This window comes from Chanodichthys erythropterus, chromosome 9 (genome assembly GCF_024489055.1).
Source record: "Chanodichthys erythropterus isolate Z2021 chromosome 9, ASM2448905v1, whole genome shotgun sequence".
NCBI classification, from domain to species: domain Eukaryota; kingdom Metazoa; phylum Chordata; class Actinopteri; order Cypriniformes; family Xenocyprididae; genus Chanodichthys; species Chanodichthys erythropterus.
The window spans coordinates 35,222,570-35,240,350 of record NC_090229.1 but is presented as its reverse complement, the minus strand read 5'-3'; the positions used below and the strand labels follow the sequence as shown (position 1 = coordinate 35,240,350).

Genomic DNA, 17,781 nt, shown 5'->3' with positions numbered 1-17,781 from the left:
ATGACTACATCATTGACCCATTTATTAGTAACCCAATAATCAACCAATATTCACATCTCTGTGTCTTCGTTCATCTGTGGTAGTTTCTTGGCAAGAAATGTCACTACAACTTTTTGAAGCTCCCTCCACAAAAATAAATATTTAAAAGTTTGTATCTTTATTATATTATTTTTTGTTTGTTTTTTATGTGAAAGGCATCAGTTTATGGATTCTGACATGGACTATGAGAGGCCAAATGTCGAGACTATCAAGTGTGTGGTGGTTGGGGACAACGCAGTTGGAAAGACCCGGCTCATCTGTGCCCGGGCCTGCAATGCGACGCTTACACAGTACCAGCTACTTGCCACACATGTGCCCACCGTCTGGGCAATAGATCAGTACAGAGTCTGCCAGGAGGTGAGGAACGCCTAATGTCATATTCTTATTCATTCAAAGAAAGTATGTAAAATATAGATTGATGAAAAACATGTGATGGATGACACTATAATCTATATATAATTAATCTGATATTTAAAAATGTGATGTACACAGTTTCTCGGGTAAATCTCCATGCATGTGATAGGTGTCTCTCTCTGGTCAGGTTCTAGAAAGGTCCAGGGATGTGGTGGATGATGTCAGTGTGTCCTTGCGTCTCTGGGACACTTTTGGTGACCATCACAAGGACCGCAGATTTGCGTATGGCAGGTGAACTTGGATCATTATTTCTCTATTTCATATTATATTAAGTATACTCATTTATATATTATATGGGATATTTGTATTGTTGTCCTTTTCCCCTTATTATTTGCATATTATACACATTTTAAAAGAATACTGGACAAAACAGACTATGTGGAATATAAATTATATTATATATATATATATTATATTAAATTATATTAAGGTGTTTTCAAGTTTTTTACAACAGTACCTCCACATTATTATTATTATTTTACCACAGACATGTGAAATTCTACAGAACTCTATCTGATTAAACTTTGCTCTCACTGATAAGCTTATAGTATACTATGCAGAAGTCAAAGGTGACCCGAAAAAGGTTACACAGCAACCTAAACAATTTTAAACTATAATACTTATCAGTTGTCTCTGGTTTCGTAACAGGTCTGATGTGGTGGTGTTGTGTTTCTCCATTGCAAACCCAAATTCACTCCACCATGTGAGGACGATGTGGTACCCTGAGATCAAGCATTTCTGTCCCAGAGCTCCTGTTATCCTAGTGGGCTGCCAGCTAGACCTGCGGTACGCTGACTTGGAGGCAGTGAATAGAGCTCGCCGCCCACTGGCCAGGTAAATTACCTTTGTAAACCAGGGGTGTCCAATCCTGCACCTGTAGGGCAAATGTCCTGCAGAGTTTAGCTCCAACACCCCTGCCTGAAAGCTTTTCGTGATCCTGAAGACCTTGATTAGCTGGCTCAGGTGTGTTTAATGAGGGCTGGAGCAAACTCTGCAGGACAGTGACCTTTCATGAACAGAACTGGACACCCCAGTTATGTCCCCATTAATACTACAGTCTACTTTCTAGTCTATTTCCATAACAATATTTTAAGTTGTTCATTTCCAAAATTACAATTCTGTCATCATATACTCACCCTCATGTTGTTCTGAACTTGTGTGATGCGCCTTGACTCATTACTTAATATTCAAATGAACGTGAAAGTGAATTAAATTTGAGAGCAGTGGTGGAGGGGAAGATTTTCAGTGAATAATGACTTAAATTGCAATCTGTTCCTTATGCAATGCTATTGAATAACTTCATAATTTTGTGCATGAGCTGTATGGAATAATTTTAATGATGCCACCTTTTAATATTTGAAGCTCGATTGCCAGGGGTGTCCAATACTAGGGATGCACCGAAATGAAAACCAAAACCAAAAATGACTTTTTAATAAAATAATTATTCATTTCTTATTTTAAATTAGTTTTTTTTTTTTTTTGTATAATTGTATTATTATTATTGATTTTAATTAAAAGTCTAATGAGTAAAAAAAAAATAAAAAAAAATACAAACCATTTATAAAATAACCACACTTTACTGAAGTAAATACTAATACTAAAGTAACACCCTGTTCATAAGGGTCCTGTCCCAAATGTGCATTTTCCGTCTTACAACTTCCGGACTTAAAATGGCCGCTGCGTCCGCATGTCCGTTAAGTCCACAAGACCGAAGGATGTCCCATTCGTCATGTTATCTTTCAGAAGGGTGCTCGCGAGTGCCCCCGTTGTGGCTCATATGCACCCTCGATGCGCACTTCTGCTGAGCCCGCAAGCTATGCAGAGGACTTCTTCTGTCAAAGCGGCATTACGTCACAAAAGTGCAGACTCACTGTAGTCGCTTCGAAGTTAGGCATCTTTGGAAGCGGAGCCGCTTGCAAAGATACAAAACATGCTGCGCAAGAGTGAAACCTGATCGATAAACACGGATGAGTGGTGAGGCATATTTTCGGCTTATATTTTCGGCCTTTTTTCTCTATCAGACAAAAACGAAAATGCCATTTTCGTCCTATAATCTTCAGTGGCCGAAATTTCGGTGCATCCCTATCCAATACTGCACCTGAAGGGGTCACTGTCCTTCAGAGTTTAGCTCCAACAGTCCAACCCTAATTAAACACACCTGAACCAGCTCATCAAGATCTTCAGACTCACTGGCTGCATCCGAAAACTGGAAAATGCTGCTTTCGGAAGACACATTTTAAGGTAGGAAGGCATCAAGGCATGTCCCAATCCAATGTTAGTTTCACATCCTGTCTCCTGTGATACCTTCCTCTGATAAATGTTTGAAGGCAGCATACATGTATCCTTCACTGCTTTTCAATCACGTTCCATTCTCTGACAGTTGAGCTAGAAAAATAAAGATGGCGTCCGAAAGTTGCGTTTGCTGGTCAGTTTGTGTGTAAATGTACATTTTTGACCAACATTTTCCACTTGTGATGTGATTTCTAGTGAGAAATTACTACTGTAGTTATTAAATATTTGTTTAGTTCTCACCAAACCCTGCGCTATTTTTTTTGCAGTAGATCATTAAACTGTTACTCTGCCTCAGAAGTCTGTCTGAAATCAGTTTCGTGAGGTGCCTTCATGCTCAAACACTGCCTTTCAAGTCATTACTGCATACGAAAACCTGGGCAGCTGACTTGTTGCCTCGCTGCCCTATCAGCCAATGACTTTCGGACAGACTTCTGAAGTAGCGTAATGGTTTAATGATCTACATCAAAGTAGCGTGAGCTTTGATAATAACTAAGCGAATATTTAATTACTACAACAATTTCCTGTTAGAAATTACATCAAAAGTGGTAAACAATGGTCAAAAACTTACATTTACACACAAACTGACCACCAACCACAACTTTCGGACGCTGTCTTTATTTTTTAGCTCAACTGTCACAGAATGGAAAGCACAGGATTGTGGGATATCAAAGGCAGGGAAGGATACATCTATGCTGCCTTCAAAAATTTATCATATGAAGGCATCTTTTGAGACAGGAAGTGAAGCTAACTTTGGATTCGGACATGCCAATGGCTGCATCTGAAGCTGAAAAATGCTGCCTCCACAGGCAGGATACATAAGTAGGAAGGCAACAAGGCATGTCTGAATCCAGTGGTCGTACCACATCATGTCTACTAAGTTACCTTCATCTTATTGACTTTTGAAGGCAGCATAGATATATCCTTTGCTGCCTTTGATAGCCCACAATCCTGTGCAGGCCTGCAAAGTCATTGCCTGATAGGGCAGCAGGGCAACAAGCCAGGTGCCTAAGCTGGCCATGTCTGAAAGCTTAGGCAGATGACATGTAGCCTCACTGCCCTAGACAACGACTTTGCTGGCAGCGTTTGCACACAAAGGTACCTCACAAAACTGATTTCGGACAGACTTCTTAGGCAGCATACCTGTCTAATGATCTACAACAAAATAGAAAGAGCTAGGGTGATATTTGAATACTAATTTCTTGCTAGAAATGACATCAAAAGTGGAAAAAAGTATCAAAAACCACCAACTGCAACTTTCTGATGCCATTTTATTTTTTAACTTAGTGGACACAGAATCAGATGCGCAAACTAGTGGGATATCATAGGCGGAAGAGGATGCATCTGTGCTGCTTTCAAAAAATAATATTAATGTATTTCAGTGGACAGGATGTAACACGATAATTAGATTTGAACATGCCTTGTTGCCTTCTTACCTATGTATGCTGTCTCGGAAGGCAGCATTTTTCAGCTTTTGGATGCAACCACTAGAAACTTTCATGCAGGTGTGTTGGAGCTAGTTGTAGCTAAACTCTGCAGGACGTTGACCCTCCATGAGCAGGATTAAACATTAGGGATGAGAAAATAAAATGATTGCATCGCGAATTGAGAAGTGAACCTCTGAATCGATTCAACAGAGAATCGCGATGCAATCGGAAAATTTCAGAATCGATCCACGAATCGAGATTAATCGATTTATTGTCCCAGCCCTATTAAACAACCCTGACCTATGCCCATTCACTTTCATTGCACCATAAAGAGTAAGTCTTTTGGGTTTCTCACAGGTTTGGAATGACATGAGAGTGGTAAATGGTGATAGACTTTTCATTTTGGGGAATGCTAGTCCTTTAGTATGATGATACAATGCTATTTTTTGTTTCAGACCCATCAAATCCAATGAGATATTGCCACCAGAGAAAGGCCGTGAGGTGGCTAAAGAACTAGGCGTCCCTTATTATGAGACCAGCATAGTTGCTCAGTTTGGAGTCAAGGACGTTTTCGACAATGCTATCCGTGCAGCCCTCATTTCCCGCCGTCATCTGCAGTTCTGGAAGTCACATTTACGAAACGTTCAAAGGCCACTACTCCAAGCCCCTTTCCTTCCCCCTAAACCCCCTCCACCCATTATCACTGTTCCCGCCCCTCCCAGTAACATAGAGGAGCACCCTAGCCGCCTCTTGGAGGACCCGCTCTGTGCCGACGTCATCTTAGTCCTTCAGGAACGGCAGAGGATCTTCGCCCATCGCATTTACCTTGCCACATCCTCCTCCAAGTTCTACGATCTCTTCTTGACTGAACTTCATGGGTCTGAGGAGACCGAACGGGTGCGAAAACGACCCCGAGGACCACCACTTTCTGGCCGCGATTTGCTGATGCGCGCAGCTAGTTTTGACGTTTGTGAGAGTAGCGACGATGGAGATAGAGCAAACTTGCGTGCTTGCACCAGTGATGGAACTCTAAAAGGCGACGGAGATCGCCGTGGTCGTCTGCTCCCTGCCTTGAGCCGTGCTTTCATTAGCATCCAAGAAGAATTGGTAGATGACCCCGTCACTTTCAACCCTAGAAAAATGACTGTTGTGCACATGGACCCTTCAATGCAACCCGGTCCCTTCCGATCCGTGTTGCGCTACCTGTACACAGGTAAACTAGATGAACGGGAGAAAGAGCTAATGCAGGTGGCTCACATCGCAGAGCTGCTGGAAGTTTTTGACCTGCGTATGATGGTGGCTAACATCCTGAACGATGAGGCCTTCATGAATCAGGAGATCACTAAGGCCTTTCACGTGAGACGCACAAATCGAGTCAAAGAATGTCTGGCCAAAGGGACCTTCTCTGGTGAGAGGCATGTGAACTGTATGTATGCTTGGCAGTTATTAGGGATGAGCCAGAACAATAGTCTAGTCTTCCAAAAAGCAACTATTTGGTTAATAAGGTGGACTAGGGCGCTTATCTAGTTTGCCATTATTGTTTTACATGAAATTAACAGTACATTTCAAGGCAGATACACAATCACAAATGTAATTGCTCTACAATTACTGAAAAATTCAGAGGTCAGTCAAAAGACAATCATTTAAACCAAACAACTACTGTATTTAGAATGTCAAACTGAATAATTACTATTAATACAGTTTTTTCAGTTGCTAACAAGCATTGTTCAATACCGAAACCACATTTTCAAAACTCTTCACACAATCAGCAAAACAAAAGTCAATGCAGACCAAACTGTGAACCATTTTTCTTTGCTTTCAGACAAAATGCATGCAGACAAAAAACTATGTATTTTCAGCACATTTTTCTAATGCTAACACACTGCATTCAAAATGATTAAAAACACATTCAAAAAAGAATGATAGCAAATTCCAAGCATTTATGCAGTAATTATTTTAAAATATGTAAAAATGTATTTTATTTATTCTTTTTTTTTTCCAAGTACTATATTCATATAAAAAAATGAAATTTTGATTAATTTCTGATTTAAAAACGGATTTATGTGTGAAAATCATTGAAACTTTAAAAAAGTTGTGAATGAAATGTGTGTTTTCTGAATGAGAATTGTTGCCAGTGTTATGTTGGTCTGGGTGAGTTTTGTAGGTGAGATTAAAGGGATAGTTCACCCAAAAATAAAAATTTGATGTTTATCTGCTTACCCCAAGCGCATCCAAGATGTAGGTGACTTTGTTTCTTCAGTAGTAGTTCAGTAGTAGTTACTGCAGTCTGTCAGTAAAATAATAGTCGAAAACACTTCCATAGACAGAGCGCGATCAGACCTCACTAACCGAGTGCTGAACGCAGTTGGACATTGTGGTGTTTTAGAGGTAAAAAATGATATAAATACTGTTCTGTTTCTCACACAAACCGATCGTTTCATGTATTAGAACATCAATGTGTTGTCACAAGCCGCAGGGTTTAATTTGGATTTGTCTATGGAAGTGTTTTAGACTCTTATTGTTTGAGTTCCCATCCACTGGCATTATTTGACTGACAGACTGCAGTGGTTGGAGTTAAAAATCAGCATTTGTGTTCTACTGAAGAAACAAAGTCACCTACATCTTGGATGCCCTGGGGGTAAGCAGACAAACATCAAATTTTCACTTTTGGGTGCACTATCCCTTTAACGGTTTGGCCAACATTCATGCTGGTAATGCAGACTGTGTGAAGAGTTTTGAAAATGTGTTTCGGTATTGAACAATGCTTGTTAGCAACTGAAAAAAACTGTAATACATGGAAAAATGTCTAATAAATTAAAAATCTAGTTGAGGTAAAATCTAGGCATGTTTTCCACAATCTAGGCATGTTTTACTTGATAGTGTTTTTTCAATGATATTGAAAGAATGATATTTTATCATTATTTATATGCACCAATATAAAAATAAACAGCAATATTTAACAACTGTACATATATTTTCACTAAAACCTTCTGTATATGAAAAATGGGAGTAATATGGAAGCTTGTTTCTGCCACTGAAAAAAAAAAAGGTACACTTGAATTTTTTTTCTCAGAATTGTGAGATATAAACTCACATTTCTGAGAAAAAAAGTCAGAATTGCGAGTTTATATCTTAAAATTGTGACTTTATAACTCACAATTCTGAATTTATTTCTAACAATTGTGTTTACATCTCAATTCTGACATTATAACTTGTAATTCTGACTATTTATTGCAATTGTGAGCTTCTATCTTGCAATTGTGAGTTTATATTTAAACTCTGACATTATAACTCGCAATTCTGACTTTATTTCTTGCAATTGTGTTTATATCTCAATTCTGACATAACTCGTAATTCTGACTTTATTTCTTGCAAAGGAATTTATTTCTTGCAATTGTGAGCTCATTTATTTATTTATTTATTTATTTTTATTTTATTTTTTTTCATTTATTGGCAGAAACAAGCTTCCATAGAGTAATGTCAAATGAGTTCACAATTTTTTTTATTTTTTTTTTATGTGAGATTTCAGGAATCAAACAAATGGTTGATTCAGGGTTTTGAATTAAGTTACTGAAACAGACAGTTCGAACTGATTCACAAATAACACTTTAGGAAACCTAATTGTGCATTCAAAATATTGAAACATTCATTACGTTTTTTATATCACCAGCTAAATGATCACAATTATGTAATAATGAATATTAGATATATTACCCAGTCCTAAAAATCTGTAGGTCTCTGTTTGTTTGTGGACTGTGATTAGCCTTGTTAGCTTATATTCGTCAGTTACACTAACACTGCATAGCATTTAGACAACCCATCGACTAGTTTTGCTGTCCCTTTGCCTTTTTCTTGCAAATGTCCCTATTTGTCACCCCAACCTTCCTGTGTCACGTAGTATAATACTGTCAGCTGTATATTAAAAAGCAAACTTCTGCGTTTTTGGTATCTGCACATGTTGGGTGTACAGTGTCCATCCTAGCGGAAGGTCGCCCAGCATTTTTTCATATAACCAAAGCAAATTTGTGTGATGGGCTAAAGCAGAATGTCCCTTCAAGCTATTTTCCCCTCTACTTCAGCTTAATTTTTCACCCCCATAGAGAAAAACAAGCCCCCATATTTTGTCAGCTGGCTTTCGGTTTCATAATCAGTGCTGTTCTGGTAGTGAGAACCGGTGTGGACATATTGTGTTTTTCAGCACTCTCAGGGTTTGGAGGACATCAAGCTGTCATGTAATGCTGACCAAGCTTTTCCCTCTTTTAACAAACACTGAGAATTTAGATTTATTTATACTCGACTCCAGCACTAAGATTGAGCTTTAGTGGAACGTAATATTGAGCCACTGTCACAAAATGCCTTTTAACTTGTCAAGATGATATGGTCAAATAGCCTATTGGTCAAATTTGAGATCAAACCATTATTTTTTTTTTTTGACCAGAGAGTGAAGCATGTTTATACAATATAGATATATGCCATTATAATTGTGATTTGAAAATCTACAGATAGTCTTCTGTTCTGTGTTACAGATGTGGTGTTCAGGTTGGATGATGGCACCATTATGGCCCATAAACCACTGCTCATCTCAAGCTGTGATTGGATGTCAGCCATGTTTGGTGGACCATTTGTGGAGAGTTGTACTAAAGAGGTAACGTGCACTCTCATACTGTATATCCTGTACCAGTGGTAAAACTTAATTTGTAAAACTACTGTTTGTGGTCTGTATTTTAATGAACACATGATGTAAAATTTGTTTAACATGACCCAGTATAGTTTTTGATAGGAATCTGATGAACAGCTGGAATTTTATGTATTTAAATTGGAAAGATTGCTATTGAATTTCTAATAATTCAATAGCAATCACGCAAAATTATTCCACTTTTACTATGATTACCACACTTCAAGACATTGTACAGACATTTGTCATGTTTTTGTCCTTAAAATGCTCTTGGGTGTTGAACTACTTTCTCATTCTGAACAATTTTAGAACTGTAATGTGGTAAATAACTGGCCTGGAACTGCTTTAGTTGTGAGTTTCCTGAAAAATAATTGCACAACTTCATATGTCTGGTTTTACAGGGTTAAAAAATACAACAAAGAAAAATTACACTTCAGATTTTCAGAATATCTAGAGTACTAATCAAATAAGTAGTTTTGTGACATTGATCATGTATATTTTGTACAGATAGTCAGTTGTTTTTGCGCCCAGTGAAGCTAAAAATGCTCTTTGGATCATGCTGTAGAACATAAACATCAGGTTTTACACAAACTTGCTGCACTAAGCAAAAGTAGGACAAAACAAATACCTAGACATTGAGAAGACGGAGTGCTCATGTGATACTCTCAGACTTTTGGACCCTCTTGTATACCAATATGTTTGCAAACATAAATGATCTACAGAATGCTTATACTTGGACTTTACTGATGAACACAGTTGATTCCTATAATACCGCTCTAGCATGTTACTTTAAAACTGAAAAGCAAACACAAAACAAAGAGGCTTTGAGACTGTTGCTGTGTTTTGTCAGGTGCTGTTTCCTAACACTACGCGGAGCTGCATGCGTGCTGTGCTGGAGTATCTCTACACTGGCCGCTTCTGCTCTCGCTCAGATCTGGATGCCATGGAACTCATTGTACTTGCAAACCGTCTCTGTTTGCCTCACCTGGTTGCGCTGACAGGTACACAAATAAACCTACATACACACTGTTTTTGGCCATAATAAATGCAGTCTGAGTTTGATCTTTACAGATGCTCTTATCCTGTGTAAATCTACATTTGGCAGACACATTTTATCATGCGTTCCCTGGGAATCAAATCCATGATATCAGCATTGCTAATGTCTTGCTCTACTGTTTGAGCTATTTTTAAATATTTTTAAGGAGAACATTTCCCACCATCGTCAGGCTGACCTATTTATGCGTTGGGGAAAATTATTTAAAGGGTTAGTTCACCTCAAAATGAAATTTCTGTCATTAATTAATTTCTGTCACCCTCATAACGTTCCACACCCGTAAGACCTTCGTTCATCTTCAGAACACAAATTCATTTTTTTTTTAAAGCAATGAAATTACACCATTCAAGGTCAGAAAAGTAGTAAAGACATAAAATAGTTAAAATAGTCAATAGTCAATGTGACTACGTTTTTAGTACAATGTTGTTGCGTAAACATATCCTAACTATGTCAACAAGTTCAAATTAATTTTATGAAGTGACGAGAATACTTTTATGTGTGCACTAACAAAACAAAAATAACTTTATTCAACAAATTCTTAACTCCCTGTCAGTCTCCTGTGCTGTTTACATTCAGTGCTTCCAGGTTCTACGTTAGAACACCGGCTCAGTATTGGCCGACGGCATTCATGTGAGCAGCACGACGCATGCGTGTGATGCTGACGCAGGAGCCAGCCAATAATGAGCCACAGATATGACTTTTGATTTTAATAATGTGTTAGTAAACGCTGAAATTAACATTAAGACTAATACATGCTTTAGAGTTATATTTTCATTTTTAGTTCATGTTAATGTAATTAACTAATGTTTGCAAATGGAACATTAACTATTGTTAAATGGTGCAGAGTTACTGTCATGTGAGGTGGCTGTAGAGATGCGCACGACGAAAGAGTATACAAATAGATCTTTATTCCAACATACTTTTAAAAATGTTGGTTGAAATAAAATGCTGCATGAGTCAACCAATCAAAATGCTGCGTGAACTCAGCCAATCAGTACGTTCAGTGCCCAAGTCCCACCCCCGCAAGTTTCTGAACTTTGAAAAAGTACTACCTCATGAGAAGGGACTTTCTGAGGAGGAAATTTTAACTGGAACTTCTTTTAGACCCTGGTTCCTGTGGTTGAAACCAAAGTACCAACCCAAAGTCCATAGTTCCTGGGGAAAGTTCCTGTGGTGGAAATGTGGCTAATGCTAACTAATGTCATTAACAAAGAAAAAAATAATAATTTTGACATATTCTGTTGTTTTTATGAGTGTTGTGTGTCTGTTGTAGAGCTATACACTGTGACGGTACTGACAGAGGCTGCTATGATGGGAGCTGACATAGATGGAGATGTTCTGCTCTACCTAGACATGGCCCAAGTAAGTGTACTTCTGACTGAGAGAATGAAAATGGATCGCTGTCAAGTGAAATCATTTACATGACAACAGCGTTTTGGGGGCCTGAAATCGCAAACTTTTGAAAATGGGTTTCAAAGTGCACTTCAAAAGTACTCCGTGTAGACTACAAAAACGCAAATTTGTGAAAATGGTGACGTCAAGCACATGTGTATTAAGTGTTCATTCTATAGGGGTGTAGGGTTTCTTTACAAAGTGACTTTTCCGTTTTTAGTACAATGTTGTTGCGTAAACATATCCTAACTATGTCAACAAATTCAAACTTCAATAATAAAATGCAAAAGATGCGCACAGTAGTATTTTAGTATTTTTTTAGCAGCTAAACACTAAATGAGTTCACCACATCATGACAGAAATATTACAGGCAACACACAGTATTCTCCATAATGCTTGTCATGCTTGAATGCAGGTCTGCAGTTGGATACAGTATATCTCAACTGACTGGCTTTATTGCATGTAGTTTTACTGAATAAATAAATAATAATGAAATATTGCTTTCAATTAGAATCAAGTATTCCAGAGAGATTGTGGAAAAATGTAAAGGGAAGCATTTCAAAACCTATGATTTTCATCTATGTGATTGTTCCCATTAGTTCCACTGCTCTCATCAGATGACTGATTGGTGCCTCCACCACATCTGCACCAACTACAACAGAGTCTGTCGCAAATTCCCTCGTGACATGAAAGCCAAATCTACAGGTAATTCAACAACCTTCAGATTGGTATAGCTGCCACATCTTTAAATATTACATTTATTTTAACTTTAAAATGAATATTGTGACATGGCAGAAAGGATGCATTAAATTGATCAAAACTGACAGGAAAGACTTTTACATGGTTAAATTGTTAGATTTCTGTGTCAAATAATGTTAAAAAATATTAAAGCACAACTGTTCCCTATCTGTCAGTCACTTCGAAATGCATGTCGATGACTGACACTAGGGGTCATACTTGGGAGCCCTAATCACCTCTGATACTTTGAGAAAAGGCCAATGAAAATTGGCAAGTGGTGGACATACGGGTATAAAAAGAGCCAGTGTGCATCCACTTAATGAGGTTTCATTAACAAAGTTCGGGAAGAGCACATTCAAATGATCTATCCAATCAACTCATCAGCAATTACACACACACACACAGTCGACTCACACAGTCGACTACATTCCTCAAAAGTTTTCAACATCCCTGCACCACCTTGACTCCTCACTCTTGGCTTGTTTCTACCACAGCCAGGAATACGGGGGGAGTACTCCAGGTTCGAGCTCGGAGTCCTTTCCTCGGACAGCATGCCAAATACACATACAAATAAGTCAGATAGAATAAATGGTAAGTGTGAACTCGTGAATTCAGACTTGTTCTTCGGAGCCAAGTGAAGTGTCATCTATACACAACCTCATTCCAATCAACTCATTTGAGAAGGATTGCTGGTGTTATGGTGCAGTACAGAGGTCTTTCTCCAAGCCTCGCATGGATAAGTGCAGAAAGAGCTTCCCTTGGGCGTTTCAGTGATCGGTAAGAGCAAGATTCTTCTAAAAGAGCAAGCACAGACAGAGAGCATCTTTTCAAGATGCCTTTCCTTCTGTGCGTTTCTGGGTGTGGTTGATATTACTCATCCTTGGATGGCCACAATCTTTGTCTCATGTGTTTAGGTCGCACCCATGCTGAGAGAGTGTTCTTGGATGGTTCATGTCCTCATTGCGAGAACATGACCATGTCAATGTTGCGATCACGACTCTCTTTTCTAGTAAAAGGAGTCACCTCAGCTGCTCCTCATCCTGGTCCTTCTGAAATGCACAAGACTGCACCGGCTAGCGCTCAGTATGATCTGAGGGCAAAAATTAGAGCTTTTCCATTGGGCAATGAAATTCCCACGGACCTCCCATTCCTCCTTGTGACCATTGGAGTTCCCGGATGAGTTTGGTGTTGCGCCACATGATGCAGCAGATTTCTCATTTGGGGCTCCAGATGAGGATGAATTATTGATCACAGCATCTGTGGATGGGCTAATGCCTTCTGATTCTGAGGACCCGGCTGGACTCTCAACTTCGGGTGCAGTAGCCCATCCCGAGTTTGATGCTGAGTTGACGGCCATGCTTGCCCGGGCCGCCGCAAGCGTTGAGCTGTAGTGGAATCCTCCACCCTGTCCCGAGCGTTCATGGTTGGATGATTGGTATCTGGGCTCTCTTCCCGGAAGTACATGAAGAGCTAGCGAAGTTGTGGAATGCACCATTTACTGCCCGGTTCTGTTTTGTAAGATCTTCCATCCTCACTATACTTGACGGTGGGGCAGCCAGAGGGTACATGGAGGTTCCTTAGATGGAGCGTGCGATTGCGGTGTATTTATGCCAGCTAAATGCCGCCACCTGGCAGAATCATCCTAGACTCCCCTCCAGGGGCTCTAAATTTAATTTGTCTCTAATGGCAAAGGTTGACATTGCCGCTGGACAGGCTGCTTCCGCCTTGCATGCCATGGCCATCCTGCATGTCTATCAGGCCAAGGAACTTAAAGATCTGGTAGTCCTGTGTAGTCCCTGATGGTAATCCCATATGAGGTATCTTCCATGATGTGGTTTCTCTGGTGGTAAACCCGTCTTCCCCTAGGCAGAGCTCACAGTGACTGGAGCGTCTCTGCCTCCAGTCACTGTGCTTGTAGAAGTTCTTCCCTCTTCAGGTAGGACCTACCACCTACCTACCTTCTTTCCATGTGTGGTACTTCCCGGTGGGTGTTCATGTGATGTATTCTCCACATTTTAACCTCTCTTTGGGCATGGATGTGGTCTCCGTAGTATTCCTTTTCTGCATGAAAAAAGGAAAACTTCCCCAGTGCTTTCTCAGGTTCGCACAGCTGTGAATTAAAAAAAAAAAAGTAGAAAAGGTCAACAAAGACCGGCTAAAGCAACCTAATCCCATGGTACCGACCTATTCCTGGCTGAAGTGACCTATTCCCTCTCTGTCCCCATGTGGTATGAAGGCAGGGCTCTCAAGTCTCACGCATTGGGCGTGAGACACACGCATTTCAACCCGTTCACACGCCACACCTTGTATTTCTCACGCAGAGAAATCTCCAGGATAACGCACAACAAGTTGCGCCGCTATTAGATGAATCAATCAAGCGAGTTCCCCATAGAGTTCAGAAGGCCCTGCCACGCACCAGTTAATCTAATAAAAAATAGCTACCGGACAGCCAATCAAAAAATAGAATTGCTGTAACCGGGTAAGATTTAGATATTCCCGCCACAACAACGTTTACGTTCTGATTCCAACGATACTTGAACGATACATTCTGTGATTCACGGGCTCGCTCACTGATTCAGATGCTCGCTTAAGTAGTTAGAAGAAGACATCTGTCAGTCACATTGATTCACATCTGGCTACAGACTGATCGTGATTGATATGGGACCATATCCTATGAGTACAGTAAGTCATCTTTGTGTCCAGGCAGCTGCAGGTTAGTTATCAGTTTGTCCAGAGTACTTTACGTGAACTTTCCTAGCTAGTACGGATGGGCATTTTTCCAAAATATTGTATTCGAATATTTGGGCTAATAAAAAAATGAATATTCATGTATTTAAAGCTGCAGTCCGCAACTTTTTTGTGTTAAAAATTTACAAAAATTATATAATGAGAATATACAACATGAATCCATTTTCCAAACCGTGTTTTTGTCTTATCCTGAATCATTATGGTACACTTATAATAAGTGTTTATATTCAGACTATTTCAGACCGGATTGGTAGGACCCGCCGCAGAGTATCACAGTAACTGCGTGACTCGCCATAGACATACCATGAGACAGACTGTAAAAAGGACATACACGGAGAAAAGTAGCTCCGGCTAGAATGTTCCTCCGCAAGATGTGTGCTGTTCTGTTTATTAACCGCTAGAGGGCCAAAAATCGCGGACAGCAGCTTTAAATTATGATTATCTTGAGAAAATGAGAGAATTTTGTTTTTAAACATTTTTTTTATTAAAGTTGTCATCACCATTTCTGAACAAACTTATTATTAGGTAATATACAAAACAAGTTTAAGCCTAAAGAACAAGCATTATAAGCTCAAGCAGTGACCGGGAAAAAACACTGCAGAACGTAATGTACATATAATGTACACTAGAGTCAGAATATGGTTACCATGTTTATATTGTTTCACATTATAATGTTGAGGAAAAAAATAAAATAAAATGTGTATGATTATATTACCATTATCTCTCTATCTCACTCACTCACTCACTCACTCACTCACTCACTCACTCACTCACTCACTCACTCACTCACTCACTCACTCACTCAAATGCTGAATTAAATAAATATTTTTTTATTTGTACGAATGTGTCATTTTTCATATCAGACCCCCACCCAAACCCCGTCGCTGCCGCCGCCGCCGCCGAAATCTCACTCTGAACTCAGTTCAAAACTTGAGAGCCCTGTGAAGGACTAAATAGCTTACGTGGGGTGGTGGGTATGTTACAATGTTGCGACTGACCTTGTTACGGCATGCAGGGGCTTGCCGACCTCTGCACCGCCAAAACCTTGTAACATGTTTCAGCTGTTTTGGTGTTTTCCTCTGAGGACCCCTAGTGTCAGTCAATGACACCACGCCAAAGTGACTCACAGATAGAGAGCATCTCGGTTACTGTTGTAACCTCCGTTCCCTGATAAAGGGAACGAGACATGGTGTCCCTCCTTCCACAATGCCGAACTGCCCTCTGAAATGGGCGGGACACTGTCTCGGTTCCTTAGCACAAACCTGAATGAATGGATGCATGCCGGCTCCTTTATACCCGTATATCCGGGGAAGTGGTGCAAATTCCACTCACCAATTAGCCTTTTCTCAAAGTATCAAAGGTGATTTGGGCTCCCAAGTATGACCCCTAGTGTCAGTCATCGACACCATGTCTCATTCCCTCCATCAGGGAACAGAGGTTATAACCGATAATAAATGTTTCTTGAGCAGCAAATCAGCATATTAGAATGATTTCTGAAGGCACTGAAGACTGAAGACACTGAATAATGATGCTGAACATTTTGCTTTGCATCACAGGAATAAATGACATTTTAAAATATACTAAAATAGAAAACAGTTATTTTAAATTGAAATAATATATCACTATATTACTGTTATTTTACTGTCAGATAAATTCAGCCTTGGTGAGCATTAGAGACCTTTTTCAAAAACAAACAAACCAAAAATCTTACTGACCACACTACTATTGAATGGTAGTTTATAGGTAGCATTTATCTTGTTTTAGAGATGTCTGGCTTTTTTTTCCTAAAAAGCAAAGCAGGCACCCCTTATCTCAGTACTGAAATTACTGCAATTTTATTCTGTTTTGCAGAAAACCAGGAGCACTTTGAGAAACATCGCTGGCCTCCCGTGTGGTATCTAAAGGAAGAAGATCACTATCAGCGGGCTCGTAAGGAGCGTGAGAAAGAAGATTACTTGTACCAGAAGCGTCAGTGTAAACGCAAGTGGCTCTTTTGGCATCTTCCGTCTTCCCCTTCTTCCAGTTCTCCATCTTCTGCTGGTTCCTCTGCAGTCATCTGAATGGCTCTCAGGGTGCACAATCCACCTAACAGCCCTAAATATGGGATATAAACAATAAGGAATGATAGCCTTTTTCACCTCTACAAGATTACCTGTTTTCTGTTGAGCAAAATGCCCAAGCCCTGCTTTTAGCTGCTGAAGAACAGGCAAAAATGAAAAAGTAACAGTAACAGAAGGCTTTGACTAAAAGCACTTTGTTTAGTCTCTGCTTTACTGATTGGATCTTCGTCAAATCAGCTTTTATGTCCTCTTGTGACATCATATCCTGCAGTGGTAGAATGCTGCTCAATTACCTTTGTAAAGACAATCTACACTTAGCATCGGTTTCGCAAACATAACCATCAAAAACTGCATATCATCATCTGTATAGAAAAATACATGGCAGGACTGCACATATTCATAACTTGAAATGCTAAGTGCTTTTCAGCTCTAAATGACAAGAAGAAAGGGAACATTTTAGAGCAACCAGCAAACACGACAAACATGAATTTCTCAGTGTTTTGGCAATCTACATTCAAACCACTTTAACAGACCGACGTTCTCAAGATTCAAATGGTGTCCACCATTCAACATCTAAAGGTATTATTAATGTGACATTTAAAGGTTGATGGTTTGTGGAGGGACATGTGGGGAATTAACTCCACAGACATTATCTATGGCATAATGTCGATTACCACTGAAAATAACTGTGGGTACTTTAAAGGCATTTACCATGGAGGTTAAAGGTTAAAAACAAAGGTTAAAATGCACACTGTATAAACAATATATAGCCACAGGACTTAAAGGGTTAGTTCACCTAAAAATTCTGTCTTCATTTACTCACCCTCATGTTCCAAACCTGAAACCTAAACACAAAAGAAGCTATTTTGAAGAATGTCGATAACCAACAAGTTGATGGACCCCATTGACTTCAGTCAGTCAGTGGAGCCCATCAACTGTTTGGTT

The 17,781-nt window shown here is 39.5% G+C and overlaps 1 protein-coding gene across 1 annotated transcript; it reads left to right on the top strand.

Moving 5' to 3' along the window:
- The first annotated feature begins 204 nt into the window (after positions 1-204).
- On the top strand, positions 205-16,955 carry rhobtb2a (Rho related BTB domain containing 2a). Its single transcript, XM_067394063.1, has 9 exons — positions 205-396; positions 581-684; positions 1,102-1,287; positions 4,625-5,577; positions 8,696-8,814; positions 9,695-9,845; positions 11,172-11,260; positions 11,890-11,995; positions 16,628-16,955. The coding sequence occupies exons 1-9, from the start codon at positions 205-207 to the stop codon at positions 16,834-16,836; spliced, it is 2,109 nt and encodes a 702-aa protein (XP_067250164.1). The 3' UTR covers positions 16,837-16,955.
- Positions 16,956-17,781: the final 826 nt, after the last annotated feature.

Excerpts from the sequence above, each read along its gene's own strand:
- rhobtb2a (XM_067394063.1), top strand. The coding sequence starts at position 205 with ATGGATTCTGACATGGACTATGAGAGGCCAAATGTCGAGACTATCAAG. Across the intron at positions 397-580 it reads AGTACAGAGTCTGCCAGGAG|GTTCTAGAAAGGTCCAGGGA; the intron begins GTGAGGAACGCC and ends CTCTCTGGTCAG. Across the intron at positions 685-1,101 it reads CGCAGATTTGCGTATGGCAG|GTCTGATGTGGTGGTGTTGT; the intron begins GTGAACTTGGAT and ends GTTTCGTAACAG.